This window comes from Pelobates fuscus, chromosome 2 (assembly GCF_036172605.1).
Source record: "Pelobates fuscus isolate aPelFus1 chromosome 2, aPelFus1.pri, whole genome shotgun sequence".
Lineage (NCBI taxonomy): Eukaryota > Metazoa > Chordata > Amphibia > Anura > Pelobatidae > Pelobates > Pelobates fuscus.
In genome coordinates, this window is record NC_086318.1 from 195,242,221 (window position 1) to 195,269,990 (window position 27,770).

A 27,770-nucleotide genomic window follows, 5' to 3' on the forward strand; every position below is an offset into this window, starting at 1 on the left:
CCTTCTTGATCCTATATCCCCATTTGATCAGGATTCCCCTGATCACCCCCTTGTGTGCTTCCCATACCCATGTATCTGAGGCGTCAGCTGTCAAGTTGTCGAGGAAATAGTTGCGTAAGGTCGTCTGGAGATCTTCTATCACTCTCGGGTCGTCATTGGGAGTTACTATCAGGGGAGTCAGGTAGAGAGATAGTCAGGAAGATCGGGGCATGGTCTGACCAAGTGATGTTACCTATACTTGCTTCTTTCAATATAGGGAGTGATTTGTGGTTTATATGAAACATATCTATTCTAGAGTAGCTTCGGGCGGTTTGGGAGTAGAATGAATAGTCCCTATTTTGCGGGTGGAGTATGCGCCAGCAATCTATCAGCTGGTGTGCGTACAGCGCATTTGCTAGAAGGGTGCGCTGATGTCTTCGTTTATCTACATCAAGTGAGGTGCTATCTATTGTGTGGTTTATTACCATGTTCCAGTCACCCCCAACTATCACCACTCCTTCAGCGAAACTTTCTAGTTTGTTCAGGCAGGACCTAGCGAAAGAGCCCTGGTCTGTATTCGGGGCATAGACATTAGCTAGCGTTATCCACGTACCTTGACATTTCCCCTTGATGAATATAAACCCCCCCCCCCCGGATCTGTTTTCGTCGTGGTGTCAGTTAGGGCAGCCTTAGCGTTCACCAGAATTGCTACTCCTCTAGATTTGCTTCTCCCAAAGTTGCTGTAATAAGATTGTTGAATATGTTTAGACCGTATCTTATGTTGGGCTTCACCCCTATAATGCGTTTCCTGAATAAAGGTGATATCGGCTTTCTGCCTGTCTATCTCCTGGGCCAGCATATTACGTTTCTCCGGGATATTGAGTCCCCTCACATTGAAGGACATCAGTTTAAGTTGTGCCATCATAAGGATTTGCACGGCTGTACTTCTTATAACGAAGGAGTGTCTGTATAGTTAGGTAGGCAACAGTGATGGGGGTAGGGGTAGGTGGGGGTAACCAAAAACTATTTACATAGAAACAATGTATTAGCATCTTATTTACAGGGGATTGGCGCCGCTCTTGGGGGAGGCTCAGTTGTGTCCCCAAGTCGCAACTCAAGCGCCTCTGTGGGGCGGGGGGAGGTGTAACTCAGGCCCTCATGGCAGCACCCGATCGGGGGGGAAGAAAGTGAGGGAGAATGAGATAACCGTGGGGCGGGACTCATATCCCCATGGGACGGCTATTACCCCATCCCTATGTAAACACCCGGATCCGGGCTACCTCGGGGCTCCCTGGTGGAGTGCTAAGACATATTGACATTTATGTGGAGCCCTAGTAGCTCGGCTAATAGTGACTTAAAACAAAACATACAGAAGTAACTGGCGGCAAAGCATACATAAATAACTGTAGTTAAATAACTCAATGGCATTGTGAGACTCTGAAACCTGGTCAGGTGTTCAGATATAGGAGCTGAAAAGGATATACTAGAGAAGCTGTAATGTCTCTCAAGTTGCGCCATCACGTATCGTGCTGGGCGCCTCGGGGTCTACTTGGGGTTGTCGCCTCCTTTTTCGTGGTGTTCTCTGCCATTTGGGTTTGTGCTGCTGTGGCGTAGTTGTTAGGTATGCTAATCTGGTCCAATCTTCTATCGCAGCCACGTGTAGACCCAGTGCCCGTTGGAATTCGGGAACATCCGCTGGTGTGGTGATCGTGTGAGTCCCAGTAGAGGTCGTCACGGTCAGAGCAAATGGGAAGCTCCACCGAAATTTGATTTGTTTCTCAAGTAGGGCCGCGGTGATCGGCTTAAGGGCACGCCTGGCCTGCAGGGTGGATGGTGAAATGTCCTGAAAGATAGCGACTGGGGCCCCGTCGAACTTTAATGCTTTGTTCTGTCGGGCTTTGCGGAATATTTCTTCTTTCAGAGGGAAGTGGTGGATTCGGCATATTAGGTCACAAGGTTTGTCCCTCGGTAATTGCTTAGGCCTTGCTGCCCTATGGGCACGGTCAAAGCGTATCACTGTGTCCGCTGGCCTGGCGAGGATCCCATTAAAAAGTGTGGTCAGAACCCTAATAGGGTCTTCTGTGGCGCCCTCCGGACACTCAGGGATCCCCCTTATCCTCAAATTGTTTCTTCTTCCCCTGTAATCTAGGTCGTCTAACTTACGTTGGAGGAAGGTTATAGCCTCCTGTTGCTGCGCTTGTGTGGCATGGCATTCCGACCAGAGCTGTTCAGATGCTTCCTCTGAGTCTTCCAGGGCCTGTACTCTGTTACCCAGGTGCAGGATGTCTGCATTCACAGCCTGCAGTTGTTCACTAAATGATTGCTCCAGCTTCTGGAACATGTCTCTGAGGTCTTTCTTTGATGGCAGTTGTGTGAGCAGTGCCCTGATGTCAGTGTCTTCCATTGTGCCCTCAGAAGGAGATGGGCTGGGCGGCTGACTGCCGCGTGTAGCGCTCGCGGGCGCCATTTTGTGAGGCTTATGCGTCTCTGCATTGTCCGTGAAGAACCTCCGCAGGGAGGACTTCGCCGGCAGGTGATCGGTGGCCGGGGTATTCCCCGCGGTGTTGCGGAGTTTCTTGGACGTCAGTGCCGCTTAATTTCGCCGGGTGAGGTAAGAATTATCCCGATCGAGACGGAGCTCCGCTACTCTGCTGCCAGTTTCGCCGGAGTCCAGGCCACGCCCCCATATAACCTTTTTTGACCATAGGGCAAATTTATATGATAGTCTCTGAGATTTCTTATGCAACTCAACAAGTTCACCCTCAACCAACTCTAAACAGGTCCAAAGAAGAACTTCTAACGTGTACATGATGGAAATCAAACTTATATTTACACCTATCAAAAGTCCCCTTTGTTACATCTATTGCCTTGACCACCTTATCAGTTACATCGGTTAAAGATAAGAAAGAAAATAATATTTGTTCATTGCCTGCATCAACATAATCTGTGCAAATTATATTGTGTGTAACAACATTAGTATCAATGTCAAAAAATACTTCTTTAAAGCAATTTTCCTGGCCAGGTCAAAGGAGATATAGGCCTAAGTTGTGCGGAATTATTGAATACAATGATACCATAGCCAATGTCAAACATTTATAGGTTTATGCAATCCTAATCACACCTCATCTGTATGTGACCTATACAATCTCCCTACATATACATAAAGGAGCAGAGCTACAGCATCTGGCATCAGAAAAGCTGGCGAAGGTGCCTGAGGATGTGAAACTGAATATGTACCCTAACAGGTTAACACAGCAAGAGATGTAAACTTCTAAAGTATACACCCTGCGCTGTCAGATCTGATTGAAAATTAAAAAAAAAAAATAATGGAGGCTGTGAGTCACAAGCAGGGAAGCTGTGGCTAGGGCTGCATAAGCAGAAACAAAAGTGATTTAAATCCTAAATGCCAGAGAATTGTGCAGAATTGAGCAGAGAGGCTGCAGTTGTGTGACCAATACACTAAAATTGGTACTTATGGTACTAAATTATGTGTAATTAATAAATGCATTTATACTTTTAATTTATGAAATCCTACACTATTGCATTTTCTTTTTTTTTTTTTTTTTTTTTATCAAATACACCCAGTTGCTAACCTGAAAGAATAGGATTGGAGTTATAGGAGTTGAAGTCCAGATCATTTGTTAAACAAAGGTTCCCTCCGACTGATGTTTGTAAATGCAATCTTTATCCCTTTAATTTGAGGAATTTTGATTAGCTTACATATGGTGTTTTATGTGCTCTTGCCTGGTTGCCTGTATCTCTATCTTTCTATATATTTGCTGAAATGTTCAGGAGACTAAATACCCCTTCTCTGCAATGGAACTTTTCCTCAATGTGCCTTCATTTCAGCTGGCTGCGAAGTGACTGTGCAGCTTTCATGATTGTGTTTCTGATGCTGTTTATAGCCTCCCATATGCACAAATAAGATTGGTTGGTTTCCACAGAAGTGTACGGACTATCACTCCTGTAGTTAGAATTGAATGGGGAGCTTTGATCAGCTATAGATTACCAACACTGCTCATAACTTCACCACCTCCCTGTGATAAGGCAGTAGATTATCCCTCACAGAAGAAGATAAATATGATGCCTGTGCTCTGATCAATATTGGACGGAATTTACTATGAATTCTCATTTCAGTGAATAATTCTGTTTGTAGACTTATGCATAGCTACGTTTAGATAGAAGCATGGAGACTTCTCTTTGTAAGATTTTATTAAGTACCTCTTTGTAGGTAGGTAACAGAATGTGCATGGAGCAAAATTATAACTCCTGCTAAGAATAACGTACATGCCCAAGTCACATGTGAAGGCTGTGGGAATCGTGCATGCCAAGGTTTCATCTTTGTAAATCAACTTTTGTCATTTAGTTTTGCTCTGTTTTGGACTCTTCAGTGTATGATCTCTTTTTCTTTCTCAACAGTAACCACAGAGCCTGTGTGTGAAATAAAATTGGCTCTTTTACATATGAGCAAATTGTCTCCCTTTTTAGAACTTTTTTATTTTATTACTGTCAACTAATTATATATTTTTGGATGTTTTTAAATGGATTTGTATTACTCATGTAAGAGTAATAAAAGTGGAATATGAGTGTCCGGATAAAAAAAAAAAGCAAAAAATACTAATGTTTCTTCTGCTTTATGTACAATGGCAACAATCCTTTTAGGTTTAATAGTCCCTTGGTCACATTTATGTCGTGATTTCAGCTAGTTGCAGAATCACCATTTACCTGTTTAAATACTTTAATAAGGCATTCAAGACAAGTTTTGCTGTAAAACAAATATTAAATCTGACAAACAGTGCTGTTTTATAAATCCTTGTAGACTAGGAATGGAGAAAAGCACGTCATCTGCGAAAGCAGAGACTTTCACCTCTCCCTCGGGGTAGCGGTATCCCTTGATTTTGTCATTATTGCGTACTGCCGTCAGAAACGGTTCTATCGCCAGTACAAGCAAAAGGGGTGATAGTGGGCATCCCTGGCGGGTGCCGTTGCTAATTTGGAAGGGTGCTGACATTTGACCATTTACCCCGACCGAGGCCGAGGGGCCCGTGTACAGAGTATGTATCCAATTTTTCATTCTGGAGCCAAAGCCTAGGTGTTCTAATACTGTGAATAGGTACGACCAGTCTACCCTATGAAAAAGGCCTTTTCAGCATCTATTCCTAGCAGTATCGTGGGGGTATTAGCGGCGTTTGCTCCGTGGATGACACTTAGTATCCGTGTAGTGTTATCTTTGGCCTCATGGCCAGGCACAAAGCCCGCCTGATCTGAATAGATCAGTGTCGGTAAAAGAGGTTTGATACGGTTGGCAATTAGTTTGGCGAACAATTTGAGGTCAAAGTTTATAAGGGAGATTGGCCTATAGCTACCGCATACCTCAGGATTCTTCCCAGGCTTGGGAATGATTGAGATGGATGCGTGCAGCATTGGGGGGGGGGAGGTGTCTTGTCGGAGCCCGTTTAACATAGCAAGTAAATGTGGGCCTAAGTCTGCAGCTAGGGTTTTGTAATACCTGGCTGTTAGGCCATCCGGGCCGGGGCTTTTGCCCTTGGGCATATCCTTAATGGCTGAGGAGAGCTCCTCTTGAGAAAATGGTGTATCTAGTGCCTTGGCTGATTCTGGTGTAAGTTTGTGGGTAATGTTGGCTGTCAGATAGTTTTGGAGGTCATGATGCGCACCTGTTGGTGGCGTAAGGTTGTATAGATTATGGTAAAATCCCCTAAATGCCTTGGCTATGTCCTGTGTGGTGTTGCATTGCGTCCCCTGGCTATTCTTAATACAAGCTATAAAGGATTTCTGGTGTTTGGACTTTAGTGCCCTTGCTAACAGTTTCCCGCTCTTATTGCCATGGGCGTAGAAGGTACTTCTCGTTAGCTGGATTTCCCTATATGCGCGGAGGGAGAGAAGGGATCTAAGCTCTATCCTGAGATCTGTCAGCTTGTGAAAGATTTCCGGTGTGGGATTTTGTTTATGCAATGTTTCTTGTGCCTGTATGGCTGCCAGTAAGGTGTTCATTTTGTATGCACATTCCTTCTTGATCCTATATCCCCATTTGATCAGGATTCCCCTGATCACCCCCTTGTGTGCTTCCCATACCCATGTATCTGAGGCGTCAGCTGTCAAGTTGTCGAGGAAATAGTTGCGTAAGGTCGTCTGGAGATCTTCTATCACTCTCGGGTCGTCATTGGGAGTTACTATCAGGGGAGTCAGGTAGAGAGATAGTCAGGAAGATCGGGGCATGGTCTGACCAAGTGATGTTACCTATACTTGCTTCTTTCAATATAGGGAGTGATTTGTGGTTTATATGAAACATATCTATTCTAGAGTAGCTTCGGGCGGTTTGGGAGTAGAATGAATAGTCCCTATTTTGCGGGTGGAGTATGCGCCAGCAATCTATCAGCTGGTGTGCGTACAGCGCATTTGCTAGAAGGGTGCGCTGATGTCTTCGTTTATCTACATCAAGTGAGGTGCTATCTATTGTGTGGTTTATTACCATGTTCCAGTCACCCCCAACTATCACCACTCCTTCAGCGAAACTTTCTAGTTTGTTCAGGCAGGACCTAGCGAAAGAGCCCTGGTCTGTATTCGGGGCATAGACATTAGCTAGCGTTATCCACGTACCTTGACATTTCCCCTTGATGAATATAAACCCCCCCCCCCCCGGATCTGTTTTCGTCGTGGTGTCAGTTAGGGCAGCCTTAGCGTTCACCAGAATTGCTACTCCTCTAGATTTGCTTCTCCCAAAGTTGCTGTAATAAGATTGTTGAATATGTTTAGACCGTATCTTATGTTGGGCTTCACCCCTATAATGCGTTTCCTGAATAAAGGTGATATCGGCTTTCTGCCTGTCTATCTCCTGGGCCAGCATATTACGTTTCTCCGGGATATTGAGTCCCCTCACATTGAAGGACATCAGTTTAAGTTGTGCCATCATAAGGATTTGCACGGCTGTACTTCTTATAACGAAGGAGTGTCTGTATAGTTAGGTAGGCAACAGTGATGGGGGTAGGGGTAGGTGGGGGTAACCAAAAACTATTTACATAGAAACAATGTATTAGCATCTTATTTACAGGGGATTGGCGCCGCTCTTGGGGGAGGCTCAGTTGTGTCCCCAAGTCGCAACTCAAGCGCCTCTGTGGGGCGGGGGGAGGTGTAACTCAGGCCCTCATGGCAGCACCCGATCGGGGGGGAAGAAAGTGAGGGAGAATGAGATAACCGTGGGGCGGGACTCATATCCCCATGGGACGGCTATTACCCCATCCCTATGTAAACACCCGGATCCGGGCTACCTCGGGGCTCCCTGGTGGAGTGCTAAGACATATTGACATTTATGTGGAGCCCTAGTAGCTCGGCTAATAGTGACTTAAAACAAAACATACAGAAGTAACTGGCGGCAAAGCATACATAAATAACTGTAGTTAAATAACTCAATGGCATTGTGAGACTCTGAAACCTGGTCAGGTGTTCAGATATAGGAGCTGAAAAGGATATACTAGAGAAGCTGTAATGTCTCTCAAGTTGCGCCATCACGTATCGTGCTGGGCGCCTCGGGGTCTACTTGGGGTTGTCGCCTCCTTTTTCGTGGTGTTCTCTGCCATTTGGGTTTGTGCTGCTGTGGCGTAGTTGTTAGGTATGCTAATCTGGTCCAATCTTCTATCGCAGCCACGTGTAGACCCAGTGCCCGTTGGAATTCGGGAACATCCGCTGGTGTGGTGATCGTGTGAGTCCCAGTAGAGGTCGTCACGGTCAGAGCAAATGGGAAGCTCCACCGAAATTTGATTTGTTTCTCAAGTAGGGCCGCGGTGATCGGCTTAAGGGCACGCCTGGCCTGCAGGGTGGATGGTGAAATGTCCTGAAAGATAGCGACTGGGGCCCCGTCGAACTTTAATGCTTTGTTCTGTCGGGCTTTGCGGAATATTTCTTCTTTCAGAGGGAAGTGGTGGATTCGGCATATTAGGTCACAAGGTTTGTCCCTCGGTAATTGCTTAGGCCTTGCTGCCCTATGGGCACGGTCAAAGCGTATCACTGTGTCCGCTGGCCTGGCGAGGATCCCATTAAAAAGTGTGGTCAGAACCCTAATAGGGTCTTCTGTGGCGCCCTCCGGACACTCAGGGATCCCCCTTATCCTCAAATTGTTTCTTCTTCCCCTGTAATCTAGGTCGTCTAACTTACGTTGGAGGAAGGTTATAGCCTCCTGTTGCTGCGCTTGTGTGGCATGGCATTCCGACCAGAGCTGTTCAGATGCTTCCTCTGAGTCTTCCAGGGCCTGTACTCTGTTACCCAGGTGCAGGATGTCTGCATTCACAGCCTGCAGTTGTTCACTAAATGATTGCTCCAGCTTCTGGAACATGTCTCTGAGGTCTTTCTTTGATGGCAGTTGTGTGAGCAGTGCCCTGATGTCAGTGTCTTCCATTGTGCCCTCAGAAGGAGATGGGCTGGGCGGCTGACTGCCGCGTGTAGCGCTCGCGGGCGCCATTTTGTGAGGCTTATGCGTCTCTGCATTGTCCGTGAAGAACCTCCGCAGGGAGGACTTCGCCGGCAGGTGATCGGTGGCCGGGGTATTCCCCGCGGTGTTGCGGAGTTTCTTGGACGTCAGTGCCGCTTAATTTCGCCGGGTGAGGTAAGAATTATCCCGATCGAGACGGAGCTCCGCTACTCTGCTGCCAGTTTCGCCGGAGTCCAGGCCACGCCCCCATATAACCTTTTTTGACCATAGGGCAAATTTATATGATAGTCTCTGAGATTTCTTATGCAACTCAACAAGTTCACCCTCAACCAACTCTAAACAGGTCCAAAGAAGAACTTCTAACGTGTACATGATGGAAATCAAACTTATATTTACACCTATCAAAAGTCCCCTTTGTTACATCTATTGCCTTGACCACCTTATCAGTTACATCGGTTAAAGATAAGAAAGAAAATAATATTTGTTCATTGCCTGCATCAACATAATCTGTGCAAATTATATTGTGTGTAACAACATTAGTATCAATGTCAAAAAATACTTCTTTAAAGCAATTTTCCTGGCCAGGTCAAAGGAGATATAGGCCTAAGTTGTGCGGAATTATTGAATACAATGATACCATAGCCAATGTCAAACATTTATAGGTTTATGCAATCCTAATCACACCTCATCTGTATGTGACCTATACAATCTCCCTACATATACATAAAGGAGCAGAGCTACAGCATCTGGCATCAGAAAAGCTGGCGAAGGTGCCTGAGGATGTGAAACTGAATATGTACCCTAACAGGTTAACACAGCAAGAGATGTAAACTTCTAAAGTATACACCCTGCGCTGTCAGATCTGATTGAAAATTAAAAAAAATAAATAATGGAGGCTGTGAGTCACAAGCAGGGAAGCTGTGGCTAGGGCTGCATAAGCAGAAACAAAAGTGATTTAAATCCTAAATGCCAGAGAATTGTGCAGAATTGAGCAGAGAGGCTGCAGTTGTGTGACCAATACACTAAAATTGGTACTTATGGTACTAAATTATGTGTAATTAATAAATGCATTTATACTTTTAATTTATGAAATCCTACACTATTGCATTGTTTTTTTTTTTTTTTTTTTTTTTTTTTTTATCAAATACACCCAGTTGCTAACCTGAAAGAATAGGATTGGAGTTATAGGAGTTGAAGTCCAGATCATTTGTTAAACAAAGGTTCCCTCCGACTGATGTTTGTAAATGCAATCTTTATCCCTTTAATTTGAGGAATTTTGATTAGCTTACATATGGTGTTTTATGTGCTCTTGCCTGGTTGCCTGTATCTCTATCTTTCTATATATTTGCTGAAATGTTCAGGAGACTAAATACCCCTTCTCTGCAATGGAACTTTTCCTCAATGTGCCTTCATTTCAGCTGGCTGCGAAGTGACTGTGCAGCTTTCATGATTGTGTTTCTGATGCTGTTTATAGCCTCCCATGTGCACAAATAAGATTGGTTGGTTTCCACAGAAGTGTACGGACTATCACTCCTGTAGTTAGAATTGAATGGGGAGCTTTGATCAGCTATAGATTACCAACACTGCTCATAACTTCACCACCTCCCTGTGATAAGGCAGTAGATTATCCCTCACAGAAGAAGATAAATATGATGCCTGTGCTCTGATCAATATTGGACGGAATTTACTATGAATTCTCATTTCAGTGAATAATTCTGTTTGTAGACTTATGCATAGCTACGTTTAGATAGAAGCATGGAGACTTCTCTTTGTAAGATTTTATTAAGTACCTCTTTGTAGGTAGGTAACAGAATGTGCATGGAGCAAAATTATAACTCCTGCTAAGAATAACGTACATGCCCAAGTCACATGTGAAGGCTGTGGGAATCGTGCATGCCAAGGTTTCATCTTTGTAAATCAACTTTTGTCATTTAGTTTTGCTCTGTTTTGGACTCTTCAGTGTATGATCTCTTTTTCTTTCTCAACAGTAACCACAGAGCCTGTGTGTGAAATAAAATTGGCTCTTTTACATATGAACAAATTGTCTCCCTTTTTAGAACTTTTTTATTTTATTACTGTCAACTAATTATATATTTTTGGATGTTTTTAAATGGATTTGTATTACTCATGTAAGAGTAATAAAAGTGGAATATGAGTGTCCGGATAAAAAAAAAAGCAAAAAATACTAATGTTTCTTCTGCTTTATGTACAATGGCAACAATCCTTTTAGGTTTAATAGTCCCTTGGTCACATTTATGTCGTGATTTCAGCTAGTTGCAGAATCACCATTTACCTGTTTAAATACTTTAAAAAGGCATTCAAGACAAGTTTTGCTGTAAAACAAATATTAAATCTGACAAACAGTGCTGTTTTATAAATCCTTGTAGACTAGGAATGGTTTCAACTTCACCATCTCGTTAGTAAAATATTTCTGCAGTTCAGTTCTGTAAACTCACAACAGATTGTGTTGCAACATTGTTTTCAGACGTAAAAGTTCTGTGCAACTAACACCAGAAAGCTAGAAACTTAAGGGTTTCACCACTAAACTCAGGTTCTATTAAACTGACTTTTGAAAGAATGCTGGTTAATCATTTTGATTGGTTCAAGACATCTACTTAACCCATTCACTCCCAGAATCCAATATAAATATATATTTGTTTTACCTACAATTACCGTATTTATCGGCGTATAACACGCACCTCATTTTAAGAAGGAAATTTCCCCCCCTCCCATAGTGTTCCCCCACCTTCATCCCATAGTGTTCCCCCCCCTTTCCATAGTATTCTCCCCCCATAGTATTTTCCACCCCCTCCCATAGTGTTACCCCCTCATCCCATAGTGTTCTCCCCCCCTCCCATAGTGTCCCCCCTCCCCTTTTCCCATAGAGCACTTTCCCTCCCCTTGTCCCATAATTACTTACCTGTCTTGAAGCGTGGGCCGGCTTCAATGCGTCTTATGGAGCGAATGTGAAGGTTTACTTGCCTGTCTTGAAGCGTGGGCCGGTGTTCAGCGTGCACCGCGGTACAGGAACTTAAATTTCAGGTTCCGGTTTCCGGCGGGACTGAAAGGAAGTGTGCACACTGAGTGCACACTTCCTTTCAGTCCCGCCGGAAACCGGAACCTGAAATTGAAGTTCCAGTACCGCGGTGAACGCTGAACACCGGCCCACGCTTCAAGACAGGTAAGTAAACCTTCACATTCGCTCCATAAGACGCACAGACATTTCCCCTCACTTTTGAAGGGAAAAAAAGTGCGTCTTATGGAGCGAAAAATATGTATATCGGCGTATAACACACACACATCATTTGCCCCCTATTTTCAGGGAGAAAAAGTGTGTGTTATACGCCAATAAATACGGTACTTTGCAAATAAAATTTGGGTTATAAAGCATCATTCACTCTCATTTATGCTCCACGGACAATAACAAGCCTTGCCACTCATTTAATATATTAAGGTGTGTTGAAAATGCTAGCTCCTCTTTCCTTCCAAACAGTAAAGGAAGTTTCAATGGGTTATTTCAATTTTACAGTCAGGGAAGAGTGAATGGGCTCTGCGATTTCACTGTTAGTATATATTAGCATAAGGACCGCTATACCACTTTTTAGATACCTTTTATTTTACAAAATATATGATTTAACCATACTCACTGTATGTGAATATTCAAAATGCAAACATTCTTTTTAAATGATATCACTATTTTCTGTTAGATCTGCTTTTAGTTATGCCTCTGAGGTTCTTACAGAAATCTGTATGCAGGTTATTTCATAGCTTTTAACCATTTTTGTCATATATAATAATAATATGTATTTGTGCTTTTATACTTCCATTTCAGATCCTGTATGAAATAAAAGTACACTGTACTGTCTTCTTTTTTCCTTTCACAGAAATGTCTGTAGACGTTGAGCATGTAAATGGAAAACTAAAAACTGTGTACATTTATAACATTTTAAGTCTGTCAGAAAAAAATCCACACAAAATGACTTGTCTCTGTGTCAGCTAAGCATCACTTGTTTCAAAACATTTTAGGCTAATATTTTTTTTCCACACAAAAAGAGCTCAGTAGTCAATGGGCTTAAGCCAGGCCATTCTTGTGCTCTTCAATTTGTGTGAAAAAAATTAAAAATAAAAATTTGTTGCCCTGATGATTGTCTTTTTTCTAAATACATTTTCTAAAATATTTAGGTATACTTTTTGGTATTTCATAGAGGAGTCTATAGGATGAGACTCTAATGTGATAAACAAGGTTTGCCTTACAGAGGGTTGTTGACTTGCGTCTGTGCCCCAAAATGTAATAGCTACAGATATAAAAGAGATGCTCATAGAAAAGCTTGCAGTCCTTTGAATGCAAAAAAAACCAAAAAACCTACCACACACATGGATACTGGGATGCTTGGCTCTATACAAGGTCAACACGATACTAAGAGTCTTCATCAAGAACTCAACGGGCTAGTGGAGAACTCAAGATACAGGTTCCAGAGTGGAGTTACCATCAGCCACCTCCTCCATATGAACAATATTTATATATATATTTTTTACTAAAAGAGTAGGCTTCATGTCTCTGCATGCCATGTGTCACAGAACCAGTTGTCCTTGATAATGGCTGCAAACCCAGTCTAAAATAACTGGGTTTGCAGCCATTATCAAGGACAACTGGTCAGTGGGGGAATGAACCTTTGCCGATGAATGACTCCGTCTTCCCTGATACACTGGACACTGTTCGCAAGGGGCAGGGCAGTGTTGAAAATAAGTCAAGATGTACACCTAGTAAACTTACAGGTGTAGGCCTATGGTATATCTTGGGGTAGCAGAATACCCAGGATGAAATTGGGCCATGGGCTTGTGAATGCTCTAGAGCAGGGGTAGGCAATCTTTGGCACTGCAGATGTTGTGGACTACATCCCTCATAATGCTCTTACACCCATAATGCTAGCAAAGCATGTTGTGAGGTGTAGTCCAAAACATCTGTAAAGCCGAAGGTTGCCTATGCCTGCTCTAGAGTATAGCAACAAGTTCCTTAACCATCAGAAATGTGTCCTGATAATGTATTGTTGTATAGCAGTCACAGACAGTCAATATAGAACAAAAAAAGGTTGCGCCTAAAATATACAGTAAAACATATAAGAGTGTATAATAAATAATATAAAATAATACAATTTAATATTAAATATTAAATGAAATATAAATGGATAATTGGCAATAGTCCAAAGCACTTATCATAAGTCCATAATGGTAGATGCCGTGTATAAGAACAGGGATCCTGAGGCGTAAAATGGGGTGTGTCTTCACAAAGGTGTCCTTGAAATCCAGTGAAGTAATATGTGAAGAAAAAAGCAAGAGGAACTCCAATGGCACAGTATATAGATGAATAAAATGGTAAATAAAATAAAAATAAAAGTAGTCTTACTCACACTTTTCAGAGCTAGAACCTAGCTCTGATATAACGCACGTGAAGTGGAATAATCCCCACTCAAGGATATGCGGAGTAATATTGATTGGCGAGTATCTGGCTCAGATTCAACGTCCAAGTTGGTATTATTCGACCCAGGGAGATAAAATAAAGTATATAGTGCTCTCTGTATAGTAATTAAAATGTATAAAAAGAGAATAAATATACTACTCACAGTATATAGAGCAGGCTTGTACTGCTCAATGTAGGCGCTTGGGTGGTATCATCCCCACCTAAGGATTCTTTAGGCTTCTCGTCAGGTAGATAGTATATGTATAGTCCGGTGAAAAAGAAATCAAAATGGCTATAAAATGTTTTATGCCAAAGTATTTTCTTTATTGTAAAATAATAAAATGAATATCTAAACGCGTTTCGCCGCAAGGGCTTCTTCAAGTAGATAATAGATAAAAGAAAATACTTTGGCATAAAACATTTTATAGCCATTTTGATTTCTTTTTCACCGGACTATACATATACTATCTACCTGACGAGAAGCCTAAAGAATCCTTAGGTGGGGATGATACCACCCAAGCGCCTACATTGAGCAGTACAAGCCTGCTCTATATACTGTGAGTAGTATATTTATTCTCTTTTTATACATTTTAATTACTATACAGAGAGCACTATATACTTTATTTTATCTCCCTGGGTCGAATAATACCAACTTGGATGTTGAATCTGAGCCAGATACTCGCCAATCAATATTACTCCGCATATCCTTGAGTGGGGATTATTCCACTTCACGTGCGTTATATCAGAGCTAGGTTCTAGCTCTGAAAAGTGTGAGTAAGACTACTTTTATTTTTATTTTATTTACCATTTTATTCATCTATATACTGTGCCATTGGAGTTCCTCTTGCTTTTTTCTTCACATATTACTTCACTGGATTTCAAGGACACCTTTGTGAAGACACACCCCATTTTACGCCTCAGGATCCCTGTTCTTATACACGGCATCTACCATTATGGACTTATGATAAGTGCTTTGGACTATTGCCAATTATCCATTTATATTTCATTTAATATTTAATATTAAATTGTATTATTTTATATTATTTATTATACACTCTTATATGTTTTACTGTATATTTTAGGCGCAACCTTTTTTTGTTCTATTTTGCATCATTTCTTATCATTAGGGGATTATAGGGGACTCCCCTTTAAGGATTGCAGCCTTACTATTATTATTTTCTTGTGTGGCAATCTAGCGCTGATTTTTTCTCTTTCCATTTACAGACAGTCAATAGCAGCCATGAGAGGGTTACCACAAATACATTGAATAGTTTAGGGCTGCTATAGATCCAAGACAGAAGGTGAGTGGCAAATAAAATGCCCCATACCATTCAATACCGTGCAAATGCCACAGAGACGTCCACTGTAGCATGTTGCAGGGAACTACTTTGGAATTAGTGAAGATAGGCAATCTACAATGAAACCAAATTTAACCCCTTAAGGACCAAACTTCTGGAATAAAAGGGAATCATGACATGTCACACATGTCATGTGTCCTTAAGGGGTTAAGTCTTTGCCTACCAATATGTACTTCCTAATGACGGAAGGATTAAATATGCCGGTGAAATAACGTGAGCAGAGGGAATGTGTGCCGGACTGTAACTTGTGATGTTACCCATAGTGGATGAAAGTAAGGGGTACATAGTGGAGTACTCGTGTAAGGGTTAGGAACTCCTGAGTTAGGAGACTCTAATTCTCTAGACTATCATAGAACAAAATTATGATGAAAGGATGGATGTCATCATAGCATGCATCTCTGCCATGTTGTCTGTGATATTTGCATGGGCGCAGATACCCGGCTGAGTAGCTCAGAGTTGACAATCATGAGTCTGTACAGCTTGGCTTCAGTACTGTTGCTGGTAATGCTTTTTGCATGAGTTCAGCAGAAATTAGGAGCTGTGTTAATGGTATCCTGGTACTTGACCATAGTACAGCTGGGGTGGAGGGTCTGGTGGGGTACTTGGGAATGAAATAACCTCTTCTAGTTCTGTGGTGAGAGACATACTATGATGAATAAACAATGAGTAAATGTAATGGCCATCTTGATGAGAGTGTAGCACTGTATCAACTGGCAGCTTGGTAAGTGCTGGATGGCGAAGAAATTAGCTTTACAAGGGAAAGGGGGGCTGCGGGGGTGGGCTTGCTAAATGCCAAGTGGCTCAGAGAGGCTCTATCTGTGATTTTGGCCGAGGGACTGAGGCCACTAAAAGAAGTGGTGCAAATGTTGGCCTCTCAGTGACAAGTAAGAGATTAAAATGAGTGGCCGTGACAGGTGAGGCCCTATCTTATAACCTGTAGAGGTTGGAGGGAGGCTCTAGCTATGAGTTGGGCTGATGGCTGAATACCTCCGCGTGAGAATGGGTGTTGGCCTTACGGGACTGAATTATGAACATACTAGAAAATGGCTTGCACCAAACCCCTTGCAGCCAGTTGATCTATTCCGAAGGAATGTAGGGGAATAGAACCGTAATGGATTGATAGAAAGCATGTTGGAACATACGTATCTTGCCCAACTAGTGAGGTTGAGCTTGAGAAAGGAATATCATAGAGAGGAACCTAAAGACACAATTATTATTTTTATTATTTTATTATTTATATAGCGCCAGCAAAATTCTGTAGTGATGTACAATGGGAATATGTCCAGGATGATGCAAGTGCTAATTGAGAAAACGTACTTGTGTTGGGGCTAAGAATTAATACATCAACAACAGGTTGGTAAGTAAGGATGGCGGGAACCTAGAAAAATAAGGGAACTTATGCATAAGTACATACCCTAAAAAAACAATAAGGGGGGGGCCTACTGTCCTCCCCGCCCCCACCCCATAGCAGTGGGTGAGGGTCCTAGATAAGAATGGTGGGGGGACCTACTGTCCCCCCCGGCCCCCACCCTTGAGTGGCGGGTGGGGGCCCTAAATGAAAATCCCCCCCCAATCAAGGTGACAAGGGGTCCCAAGCCCCTAGTCACCCCCCCCCACCCAAATAAAACTATCCCCTACCTACCCCCCTCACCTTAAAAATAGTGAGGGGTAAACAAAATAATTAACCTGTAAAGAAAAATTAAACTTACCATTTGACGTCTTCTTTTTTCTAAAATCTTTTCAGCCCAAAAAAAGCCAAATAAAAAGCCATCATACCCGTTGAACTTGAAATAAAATAAAAAACCTGAGCGCATGTACGTAAGTAGGTGTCTATGTAAATGTGCCTGTGTGTCATCTGTGTGCATCTCTCCAAGTGTCACGATTCTGGGAACCAAACACGCTAACACACACAGAAAAGGTGCAGTACCGGACCTTTAGAGCGACCGGGCTAAGCACACAAAGAATATTCAGAAGACAGAATAACGAGAGACAAGCCGAGGTCAAAGGGTAGGAGAAAGTCACAAAGTCTAAACAAGCGAGAGTACATAACCAGAGAGTAACACAAATTCAGTAGCAATACTAGCAAGCAAAGACCACAACAGGGCAGAGAGAGACAGGAAAGGTAAGTATATAAACCCATTGATTAATTCTGATTGGATAATTTCCAATCAGAATTAACAATCACACGTGGGAGATATCTATACCTCCAACTGTGATTGAGGCACTGTGCCTTTAAAGCCAGGTCAGGTGGCTGACCCCGGCGTTTACAAAAATGGGCGGTCTCCCAGCGTGCAGTGTCATGCATGCTGCCGCTGGGGGACGGAGAGGAAGACGCAGGCGGCATCCGAGGCTGGGAGGATGCCGCCCGCCGAGCGTACACCGGGAAGGGGACCGTGGGCGGCTGGAGGGTGAGTGCCGCGAGTGGACTGCAGCCTCCCCTCGGAGCCGCCCGCGGGATCCTGACACCAAGCATGTCAGTGATCATCATGTGTGAGCTACATAATTTACGGAGTTTAATCTGTGCATTTTTTTCGCTTTAGATGTTCTTTCAATTGGATGTTTGATGGCTTCCAACATTGATCTTGATGAAACAGGTACTACATAACACCTTTATATAATACTACTACTAACAACATTTAGTAAATCAGCACTGTCACTTTCGGTTGAATTTGCAAAGGTCACTGACATTGACATTGCTTCTTTTGTTATGATGGCTGGGTGGGTAGGTAATAAACAAAGTAGTCTCTACATTGTCTATTAATTTTTTTTTTACTGTGTTTTTAATTTCAGTGAAATACTTTCTACTTATTAAAAATTTTGATTTTCATTTTTAGGTACAATGGACTTGGAGTCTGCTTCGGATCCTGGAACTTCTCAGGACTTGAATGCTGTTGAAAGGGTAATTTAAATATCTTTTATTTCTTTTATTAAATCTGAGTTTAGCTGAACTAGCAAAAGCCCATCAAAAATGTTTATTTCATAAACATAGAATATTTATGAAATAGACATGGACTGTTATAGACAGTATAGAAATTCAAGTTTTGCCGTTATTAATAATCATTTATAATTATTTTATTATTAATGTAATATTTGTATTTTATTTTAACAGAAACAGCAGTTATTACAACGGCTTCTTTTAGAAAATGCTTCAAACGAACCATGCTGCCAAGAGACACCTCTGAGACAGTCGGCTCCTGAAGAAGTTACTACCAGCACTGATGAAGAGGGCAGAATTGGGAACACAGATTGGTGCACCTGTGGAAACTGCATTACGATGCCAACTGTGGAGGAGTCTATTTGTTGTAAAGATATTGATAATGTTGTATGCCAGCTTGAAGATGCACCCTGTATTATCCATAATACTTTCTTAAAGCAATTCTGCCAGGAGGATTTTGCCCACTTCCTCTACTGCTTCCTTGGCGTTGAGTCCCAGAGGCCTTCTGAAGCGTTATTTAACAGGTAGGTATCTTTTCTTACTACTAGGGAATTGTGAAATCCTTACCCTTGAAAAATGATTATTTCATATATGTACTCTTTATGACTCAAAAAACAAAGAAGCACAGGGCACCACAGTCACTATATAAATAATGGATAAGGGGTTAAAGAAGGAAGAAATTCCAAGTTCCAGAAAAATAAGACTACTGATTTTACTAGCACCGTGACTAAAGAAAGTTTTAAGATTAAACATTTTATTAATTGTCAGAGTAAAGATTTGGTTTATTTATTACAGTGCAAGTACAATCCAATATATAGGACGTACTATTAGACAACTACATGTAAGATTGTTGGAACATTTTAATGGAATTAGAAATAAAAATATGAAACATAGTGTACCTAAACACTGTATCGCTTGCAGGGAATTCGATATTAAGGATTTTATATGTATTGGGATTGATATTTTTTTTTGTAAATCTGGCAGAGTAAATAGCATAGAGCTGGCTCGCAGGCCAGATAACAGAGTAATGTTTTCAAGACATAAGCAAGACATGTATACAAAGTTTAGAATCTAGTAAGTTGCAATGTAGACAGGAGCAATACGATTAACCAATATCAGATCAGGAGATCCGAGCTTCAGCTTGTGGGTCAATAACATTTTCCCATCTGTCAGGCTCAGACATATAAAATGAGTATCACCTCAGAATATTCCAGAGACATTTGCGTGGGTGCATAACTGACTATTCTAGGTGTGATGTTGCTTTAGGTTGGACAGAAACCATTGGCATGACCCATCCCAGGAAAGCAGAGTTATAATAATTGGGTTAACCATCAGCATCGTAGAGGTTAGAGTTCTGGGTCTGTGAAAGACAATACAGATCACTTCCTCATCACTTCCATTACATAACCCCTCTACCTAGTGTATTCCCAGATAAGAGCCAATATTCAGGATCTAAGACTCTGCGCTGGTGGGAAATTATCCCTCAGGACAGTGTTCCACAGCGGAGCTCGAGACATATCCACTGGCTAGTACACCCAGCAAACCACCAAGCCATTCAAAGAGGGGTCATTTGATCGCCCATGTCAAAGGTTACTATTTCTCAATGCATAAGTTTGTACAGGCGCCACCCCGGGGCAATGAGTCGGTGAGCTAAAGCGGTGGTTGTCCAGATTTGATAAGTGTCCAGCGCAACCTAGGTCTCCTGGGTCCCCGAGGGCATCCCCGGAGATCATGGCTTACCGTCTGCTATCAAGTCTGACCTCAGGAAAGTCGTTAGTCGGTAGTCAGGTCCGTCATGTACTGTGAGATGTCAACTATCCGTCCTGTGTATGGTCTAACCAGCCCCGGACCTAGATCCCTCGTGGCCCAGAGATCAGAGAGAAGAAGGTAAGAAAAGAGGTTAGGGAGGAGGAGGCATTGGAAGCTGCGCTGCGCGCCCCCGATCGTCCCCGTTCGGTCGGCAGCCGGCAATATAGAAGAACCATGGCGCCCACATTTCAGCGTGTCTGGTTACCCGGCCCGTGATGGTAGCATGGGCCTCTTCTGCCCCCTGAATATCTTCCACTCTCTTTATCCACTCACATCTAGTCGGTACTATGTCCGGAATGTGCCGGAATGTTAGCTTTTGCGGCGTTAAGCAAGTGCCGCAGTATCGATTTCTTGTACACTGGTACGGGTAGAGCGGAGATGTGCAGTAAAGCCAGTTCTGCATCCCACGTTGGTATGTCTCTCAGGATGAGCCGAACCGCCTCTCTAATCATGTCCCAGTAGGGAGTGATGAGTCTGCACTCCCACCAGATATGTATCACTGTACCGAGCTCCTCCTGACATCTCCAGCACGTTGGGGGAGTAGAAGGGAAGATGCAGTGGAGCAACACCGGTGTCCTATACCATAGCGATATCAGCTTATAATTTAGTTCCTGATAATAAGAGCTCATAGAGCTCTTATGTTGCCAAAGTAGCGCGGATTCCCATTGTCGGGTGGTAAGATCTTTCCCTAGTTGTCCTTCCCACTGTCGTTTAAATGCCATCCGTGTAGGGGTGCCTCCTGTGAGCAGGTGTAAGTATAGAGACGAGATTGCGTGGTCCAGGGTGGTACCTTGATCACAAAGCTGTTCCCCTAACAGCGATGAAAGATCTCGCAATCTTCCGCCACTGAGAACCGTGTGTATGGGTACAAATGTGCGTTCACTCTCGATAGGCCATGCCTCAGTCGGGAGCCCCCCTCCAACTTTTTCATTGTGGGTAATCGGTAACAGTTGGCTAGGCGTCGGTGACACATGTTCTTGTTCCCTCAGGGTTTGCCAGCCAAGCAGGGTCTGCGAGACTAGTCCCTCGCTAGGCGTCAGGATGGGCCGTCTTCCGGAGGATCCCCAGACCCTCGCCTCCAGCGTCGGGCCTATGAGACCTCTATCGAGGACCACCCATTGTTTAGGTGTCGACGTTGAGTGCCAGTCCAGAACGCGCTGTAGGACAGCGGCCTGATAATACTTTTTGAAATCAGGGAGCGCTAGGCCGCCTTGTGCTCTAGGCCGGCACAAGAGGTCAGGGATTGATATTATTATACCACACTGGAGAGGTGGGGATACAGAAAGAATGTTAGCTATGAGGGAGACAGAGTGGATATATAAAATGAAGTCCTCTATTCCCTCTGGGCTCAATACAGATCTGGATATACTGTTTTTTATGGACTGATAATAAAACATTTTTCTTGCACTTTTTTTCCACTTTTACCTGATGTTTTAGTTTCCTTTTTTATGAAGTCCTTTTTTATGAAGTATTTTTATCACATAAATTTTATGTATATTTATATATATTTTTGCGGTTGTGAGCAATTGATGCCTTTTTATATGTGTCTTATAATATTATATTTGCCTCTTTTTTTCCTGTTCGTTTGCTTTCAGTTAACTCTTGTAAGAAAGTAGTTTTTTCGAGACAGATGATTTGCTGTGAGTCCGAAGATTCCACTATGGCCTTTGGTGTCCTTTTAGATCATGTTTCTATATGATATTTTTATCATATATTGCTATATGTATACATTAATATACCTCTATTCTTGATGTACATGTAGAACCATCAATGTACTCTGTATATGTTCTTGTTACCTATTGGGAATATAAATAGACTTTTCCTCCATTCACTACATTTATTTACATATTTGATTCTATTTTTTACTTTTTATTTTTATTCATATTTACTCTTCTCCTTTTTTCCATTACAAGTATTATTTATATTTCCCCTTAGGCTGTTAGCACTCAATGTTAGGGGTCAGCTGGGGGATAGGCAGGATCTGTACACTCAGATCGCACTTTTATAGACGTTTTTTCTATAGAACGTAATTTGTGCGACTGTGTAAAGTAGCAATAACGTTTTTCTGCGTTTCAGCCTGGTTGCGCATGCGCGGGCCGATCACGTGTGCGTCATGACGTATGACGGCGCACGTGATGCGGTGCGCGCACTGAGAAATTTGCAGAACCGGCGGATTTAAAAGGAGAATGGAGTTTGAAGAGAGAAGATGCTCCTGAGGAAGTCGCAAGACGAAACGCGTTGAGCCTACTAGGAGACCCTGCGATTTGGTATCAGCAGTTTTATTATCATATGTGCTGGCTTTATCTTTTTGTGCAATACTGTGTCTGTTTGTGGACCATTAAGTGATAATCCTATCATCTGAGCTTTCTATTTACTGTGCAATATTGTATGTGTACTTGGATGATCTATTTTGTGCACTTTATATTTATTTGCACCTTTGCATTTGCAAGTGCATTTACAAGTGGTTCAATTTGTGCACTTTATTTCTATTTGCTCTTTTGCATTTGCACTTTATGTATTTAGTCCAGTATCTATTGTGTTAAGCTGCTATACCTATGGGTCTCGGGCCCATTGTGGCCTTTATATATATATATTTTAATTGCACATGTTTTGTGCTGTATACTTTGGAGTTTTTTATGTAATAAATTCTTGTCTACTTTATTATTTTTTCTTTTGATCTCATTTCTTCCTTCTTTAACCCCTTATCCATTATTTATATAGTGACTGTGGCGCCCTGTGCTTCTTTGTTTTTTGGTATATATTTGGGGTTGGAGTGACCTCCTCACAGAGGCTTGCCTGCTCTTATTCCTTTCACTGCACCTCACCTACCTCTTACCTTATTCTCTTTATGACTTAATCATTTAGATTGTGTTTGTATTTCACTAAATTTCTAAATAACTCAAGAGATATACAGAGACATATTTTGATATACTTTTTCTCTGTGTATCTGCCTGGGTTGGTAATTCAGTAAAATTACAACACATTTTTAATTAGTATTTCAGAAAGATTCTATCTTAATGAAATATTATTTTAAAAAGTGATTGTGACAGTGTATAGTAGCCCCTCATTGCTTTGTATGCATATAGAAAGAATCCCAGGCACTCACTGTGATTGTTCTTCAAGCAGGTTTATTGCAACGTTTCGACCTCAATGAGGTCTTTTTCAAGCTAACACCACTGTGACAAACTTGAGCTTATATACACACACAAATTAATGAACAGATAATCCATCAATTAGATGATCAATTACAAGATTTCATTAAACAAACATATGTTAAAAATAATTCAATTAATAGATCAATTTAATACATAGAAATAAACAAAGACATGTTGTGGAATAAGTAAATGCATGGCTGTAAACAAATAGCTGAAAGTAAAGAGAAAAATCCCGGTTTTGGAGGTAACCACATACACATTAGTTCATGCACAGATCCTTCAAATCAAGCTTAATTATTAAACTTAAATTGTATGATTAATAATAGAGAGTTGTACCTGGGAGGCAATCAAACCTATCGCACAAACCGGAAGAGACCGGGACGCCTAACCCACGTGACTTGATGCAGCAGCGTCATCCGCTACGTTACAAAGTACGGTGGCTGCAGAGGGTATACAGCGTCTGGCACTCACAGCGCATGCGCGACAAGAAGCCCAATCGCGCATGTGCGGGAAAAGACTCAGTCACGCATGCGCGCGAGACACAGCATGTACAACCACGGCGGCAAACAGTACAATCTACAATCATATGTGAAACCTATAAGGATCCCTAGGTTAAACGAGCAGTTGAATATCATAAGTAATTGGCACCAGGAAAAAACAAAAGGAAAAAAGAGAGAATATAAAGTAACACAATAAGAGTAAAAGAAAAATTAGAATATAGAAGACAATAAATAATATAAGACAGAAAATAATAAAAAATAAAAAATAAATAATAAATAAAAATTAATGAAAAATAAAGTAAAGTGAAAAAAATATAAATAAAAATAAATTTATTTTTTTTCTCTTTACTTTCAGCTATTTGTTTACAGCCATGCATTTACTTATTCCACAACATGTCTTTGTTTATTTCTATGTATTAAATTGATCTAGTAATTGAATTATTTTTAACATATGTTTGTTTAAGTAAATCTTGTAATTGATCATCTAATTGATGGATTATCTGTTCATTAATTTGTGTGTGTATATAAGCTCAAGTTTGTCACAGTGGTGTTAGCTTGAAAAAGACCTCATTGAGGTCGAAACGTTGCAATAAAGCTGCTTGAAGAACAATCACAGTGAGTGCCTGGGATTCTTTCTATATGCATACATTGCTTGGGGTTTTTTTTGCTGACCCTTGCCCAGTAGCACCCTGTGTTTAAATTGATGTGATTGAGTGCGACCCTATCTCCTTTTTTCCTCATTGCTTTGTAGACCTAATTGCTGTAGTCTCGCAAATGCGCTATTACAGCATTTTGGTTGACTTTTAGTGCTGAAGTGCCAGAAGTTGATGAAGAGCCTACTGAGGAAATGTCAGTGACCACAAGGTTCAGGTAAGTAAACTCACCCCCCTCTCTTGCATTTTTTTTTTTTTTTAATGCTAAGATAACATTTGTAATATTTAGTATTACCATTTTACAATGCTACAACTGTGTGATAGCCAGACATCTTTATTTTAAAAAACTGACCCAAGTTTCTCTATGTAGGCAAATGAGGAAGACGGCATATCAAGGTTTTACCACCTGGATTCATGGGTACCTTGGACGAAGAAATCGAAGGCCCATTCCATCATGTGCAGTTCATGCCATTCGTACTAATTTCCCAGACCCAGAAAATTCATATGTCGGATTCATTAGACTTCAAGATTATAATGCCATTGATATGGCTGATGAATTTTTTTTTTTAAACAATGTTTGTATTGTTACAATTCATCCTGAATTTATATGTAAAATAGTTTATTATAAAGTTTTCTTCTTTTCAACCATGTATTGTGAGTTCTTTTTTTGGTTTCCTTATCCATGTGTGAAATCACAACATAGAGGTCTATGTAGGCTCCCACAACATTGTGGGATTCTCCATAAATGCACCCAATTCACTGCAGCCATTACTGGTAACGGCTGTTAGGAATGACCATTGGACTGACCCTTGAGTGTAAGAAAGTCAGGTGTTGGAGAAATACAGAGAGAAATGTCAAAATGAGTATTTCATAAAGATTCGATCTTGATGAAATACAAATTTTTCTGGTGTTGTTGACAGTGACTGTTTAATTGTCAATTTCAACAATGCATTTACAGAATACAATGGTTTCTCTGTTTATAAACTGATACATTTTGAATGAGGCTCACTTTTAACACAATTGTGAAATTATTTCATTTTGTAAACTTCGCTGTTAAATTTTACCTTGTGATTTTGTTTCACATGTAAATATTTGTTTGGAAAAAAAATAAAGAAATATATACGCAAACACCAAATTAATACAGGAAACATGTATTAAATTTCTAACTTTAAACTTTATTAATAGCATAAAATGTAATCTTTATATATTTCCCATATAATACGACTTGAACTAAGAGTTTTAATTTAAAAATCAATTTTAATGTTTATTTAACTTTTTTTAAATTAATTAAAACTGTTAAATATTTAAATGTTTTATAAGTTTAATTTAAATAGTTTTTAGATGTAATTATTTTAATGTTATCAATTTACAATAAATATATTATAAATTGAATATTACAATTGTAATCTATAATATTGGTATAAAATTAAATTGTTTAATTTACATATTTTTTTCTCAATTATGCAATTACATTTTTTCAGAATTAACCTAAACCTAGAAGATAAAGTTACTTTTTAATTATTTTATTATAAAATTGTTTTAATATGATTTATTTAATTCTTTATTAATCTAGAATATACTTTTCATTAATACAATTACTTTTTAATGAATTAATTATAGACATTTTTAGGCAACCTTGTAGTCAAAGCTGCATTAAGTTAGTGTTTTAGTAACTACAGAATACTTCTTAAATTTATAGTGTTCAAGAATTTTTATTGAGATTTTTAGGAGGGAAAGGGGTACAGAAAAAAGAGTGGGGTTTAACAAGCCAGTAATACAATACAATCTCGATAGCTTTAGTCACCTTTGTGTCTGACCCTCAGTTACATTCCGCACATATATTCTTCGTGTGCCTATATATACTCCTATATAACTGCATACATATACATACATACACGTGCACACCCAAATTTATACACAATTTTTTTCCTTTTCTGTACACGTTGTTGTCAATCAGATATAAGATCATTTATTCCAAATAGGTAACCTGAGGGAGGGATTACGTAGCTTATCAGTGAAGGGTGACTGTTATGTGTGAGTTAACCACCGGGTTCAGTGTTGGTATAGTATCAACGTCACCTGTAACAGCATGCACGCGTTGTCTGCCAACCGGTGAAAATACAGAGCTTCTTCAAGTAGTTTAAGCATAGCGTTATGTCTGGGATATGTGTATTGTGTTGGTGCATTCGCCTCAGCCGTGGTGTGGGAGTCGGTGACACCCGCGTTAACATGGGGGCCCATCCGTCAGTTAACAGGTCAGTCGCGGCTTGTTGTGTTCCCTGACCTTTCCTATCACGGAGTGCCAGTGTGCAGTGGAGAGGGGATGCCTATGCCCTGACGGCGGGGCCCATGCTGTAGGTATCAGTGTCCCAGTCAGTCTGAGGGTATAGGTTACGTATGAGGCCTCCTTCCCTCTGGGGTCCTTAGGTCTCTAGCAGATGTCACACGGTTGACTTTTATAGTATTATATATTAATTAGTAGGGGGGGAAGATATGATATGTGGTAGAGTAATGTTGTATCAGGTAGGTTAGCTGGGGTAATGAAAAAGTGAAAGTAGGGAACCGCTGCATCGCGGGAACATTGTGTTGAGATCAGGTGCTTCGGGTCGGTGTAGTGTATCATGATAACGGGGCTGTGGGTTGTATGGCGTGTTGGATCCTAGCATGGTGTCAGATTGGAGAGGATGGGCGGTAGGTGTAGTATGTGTTTCAGAAGGTGCATGGTAGCCTCATCCCCATAGTTGAAGTGGTGTATGACACTCTTGGATTGCATTAGGTAGTATTGTCTAGTGTGCTGTTCTTGTCCTTCGGGAGCGGGGTGTAGTAGCCCCGCTTCTGTCCATTATATGATATGTGGTGCGTGTCGTGGTGGACGACTATTGCAGTGTCGGGTGGGTATGGGGTGCGTGGTGAAATCCCAATTATGGTAGTGGTCTGTTTAGGCCTTGTTGGATCAGGATGGGGGAAGGAGGGGGGGGGAAAGAGGGGGGGAGGGGGGGTTGAGGGAAGGCGTCCGGGCCGTCTCCACCCGGGGCGCTCCCCTCCAATTTCCACCGCAGGTGTTCCAGGTCAAGTTGTGGGGCGGTCTTCCAACCGGCCTCTCATCCGCACCGTCTATGTTCCTGTGTGTCTCCCCTCATCTGCCGCCCGGTTCGCTACATAGACCAGCCATGGGCGCCACCTGTCCGTATGTTTCTCTTCCAAGCCTCGTAGCGTGGCCTGTACCGATTCTGCTGTGTAAATCTCGTCTATTCTCTCCAGCCATTGCGAGATGGTTGGGATATTGGTCTGTTTCCAGTACTGTGGTATCAGGGCTTTGGCTGCATTCAGGAGGTGTCGGAGTATGGATTTCCGATATGTTCCAATGGGGGTTGGCGTGGAGTGGAGCAGGGCCAATTTCTTGTCGAATTCGCCCGTATCCCCTAGTATTACCTCAGTTTCACGTTGTATCTCTTCCCAGTATGGTGCGATAAGGGGGCA

The 27,770-nt window shown here is 41.6% G+C and overlaps 1 protein-coding gene across 1 annotated transcript; it reads left to right on the plus strand.

Moving 5' to 3' along the window:
- The first annotated feature begins 8,464 nt into the window (after positions 1–8,464).
- On the plus strand, positions 8,465–27,716 carry LOC134586254 (uncharacterized). The gene is made up of 6 exons (XM_063441747.1): positions 8,465–8,591; positions 17,779–17,832; positions 18,073–18,137; positions 18,348–18,697; positions 24,661–24,865; positions 27,552–27,716. Exons 1-6 carry the CDS (start codon positions 8,465–8,467, stop codon positions 27,714–27,716), a joined length of 966 nt encoding a protein of 321 aa, XP_063297817.1.
- Positions 27,717–27,770: the final 54 nt, after the last annotated feature.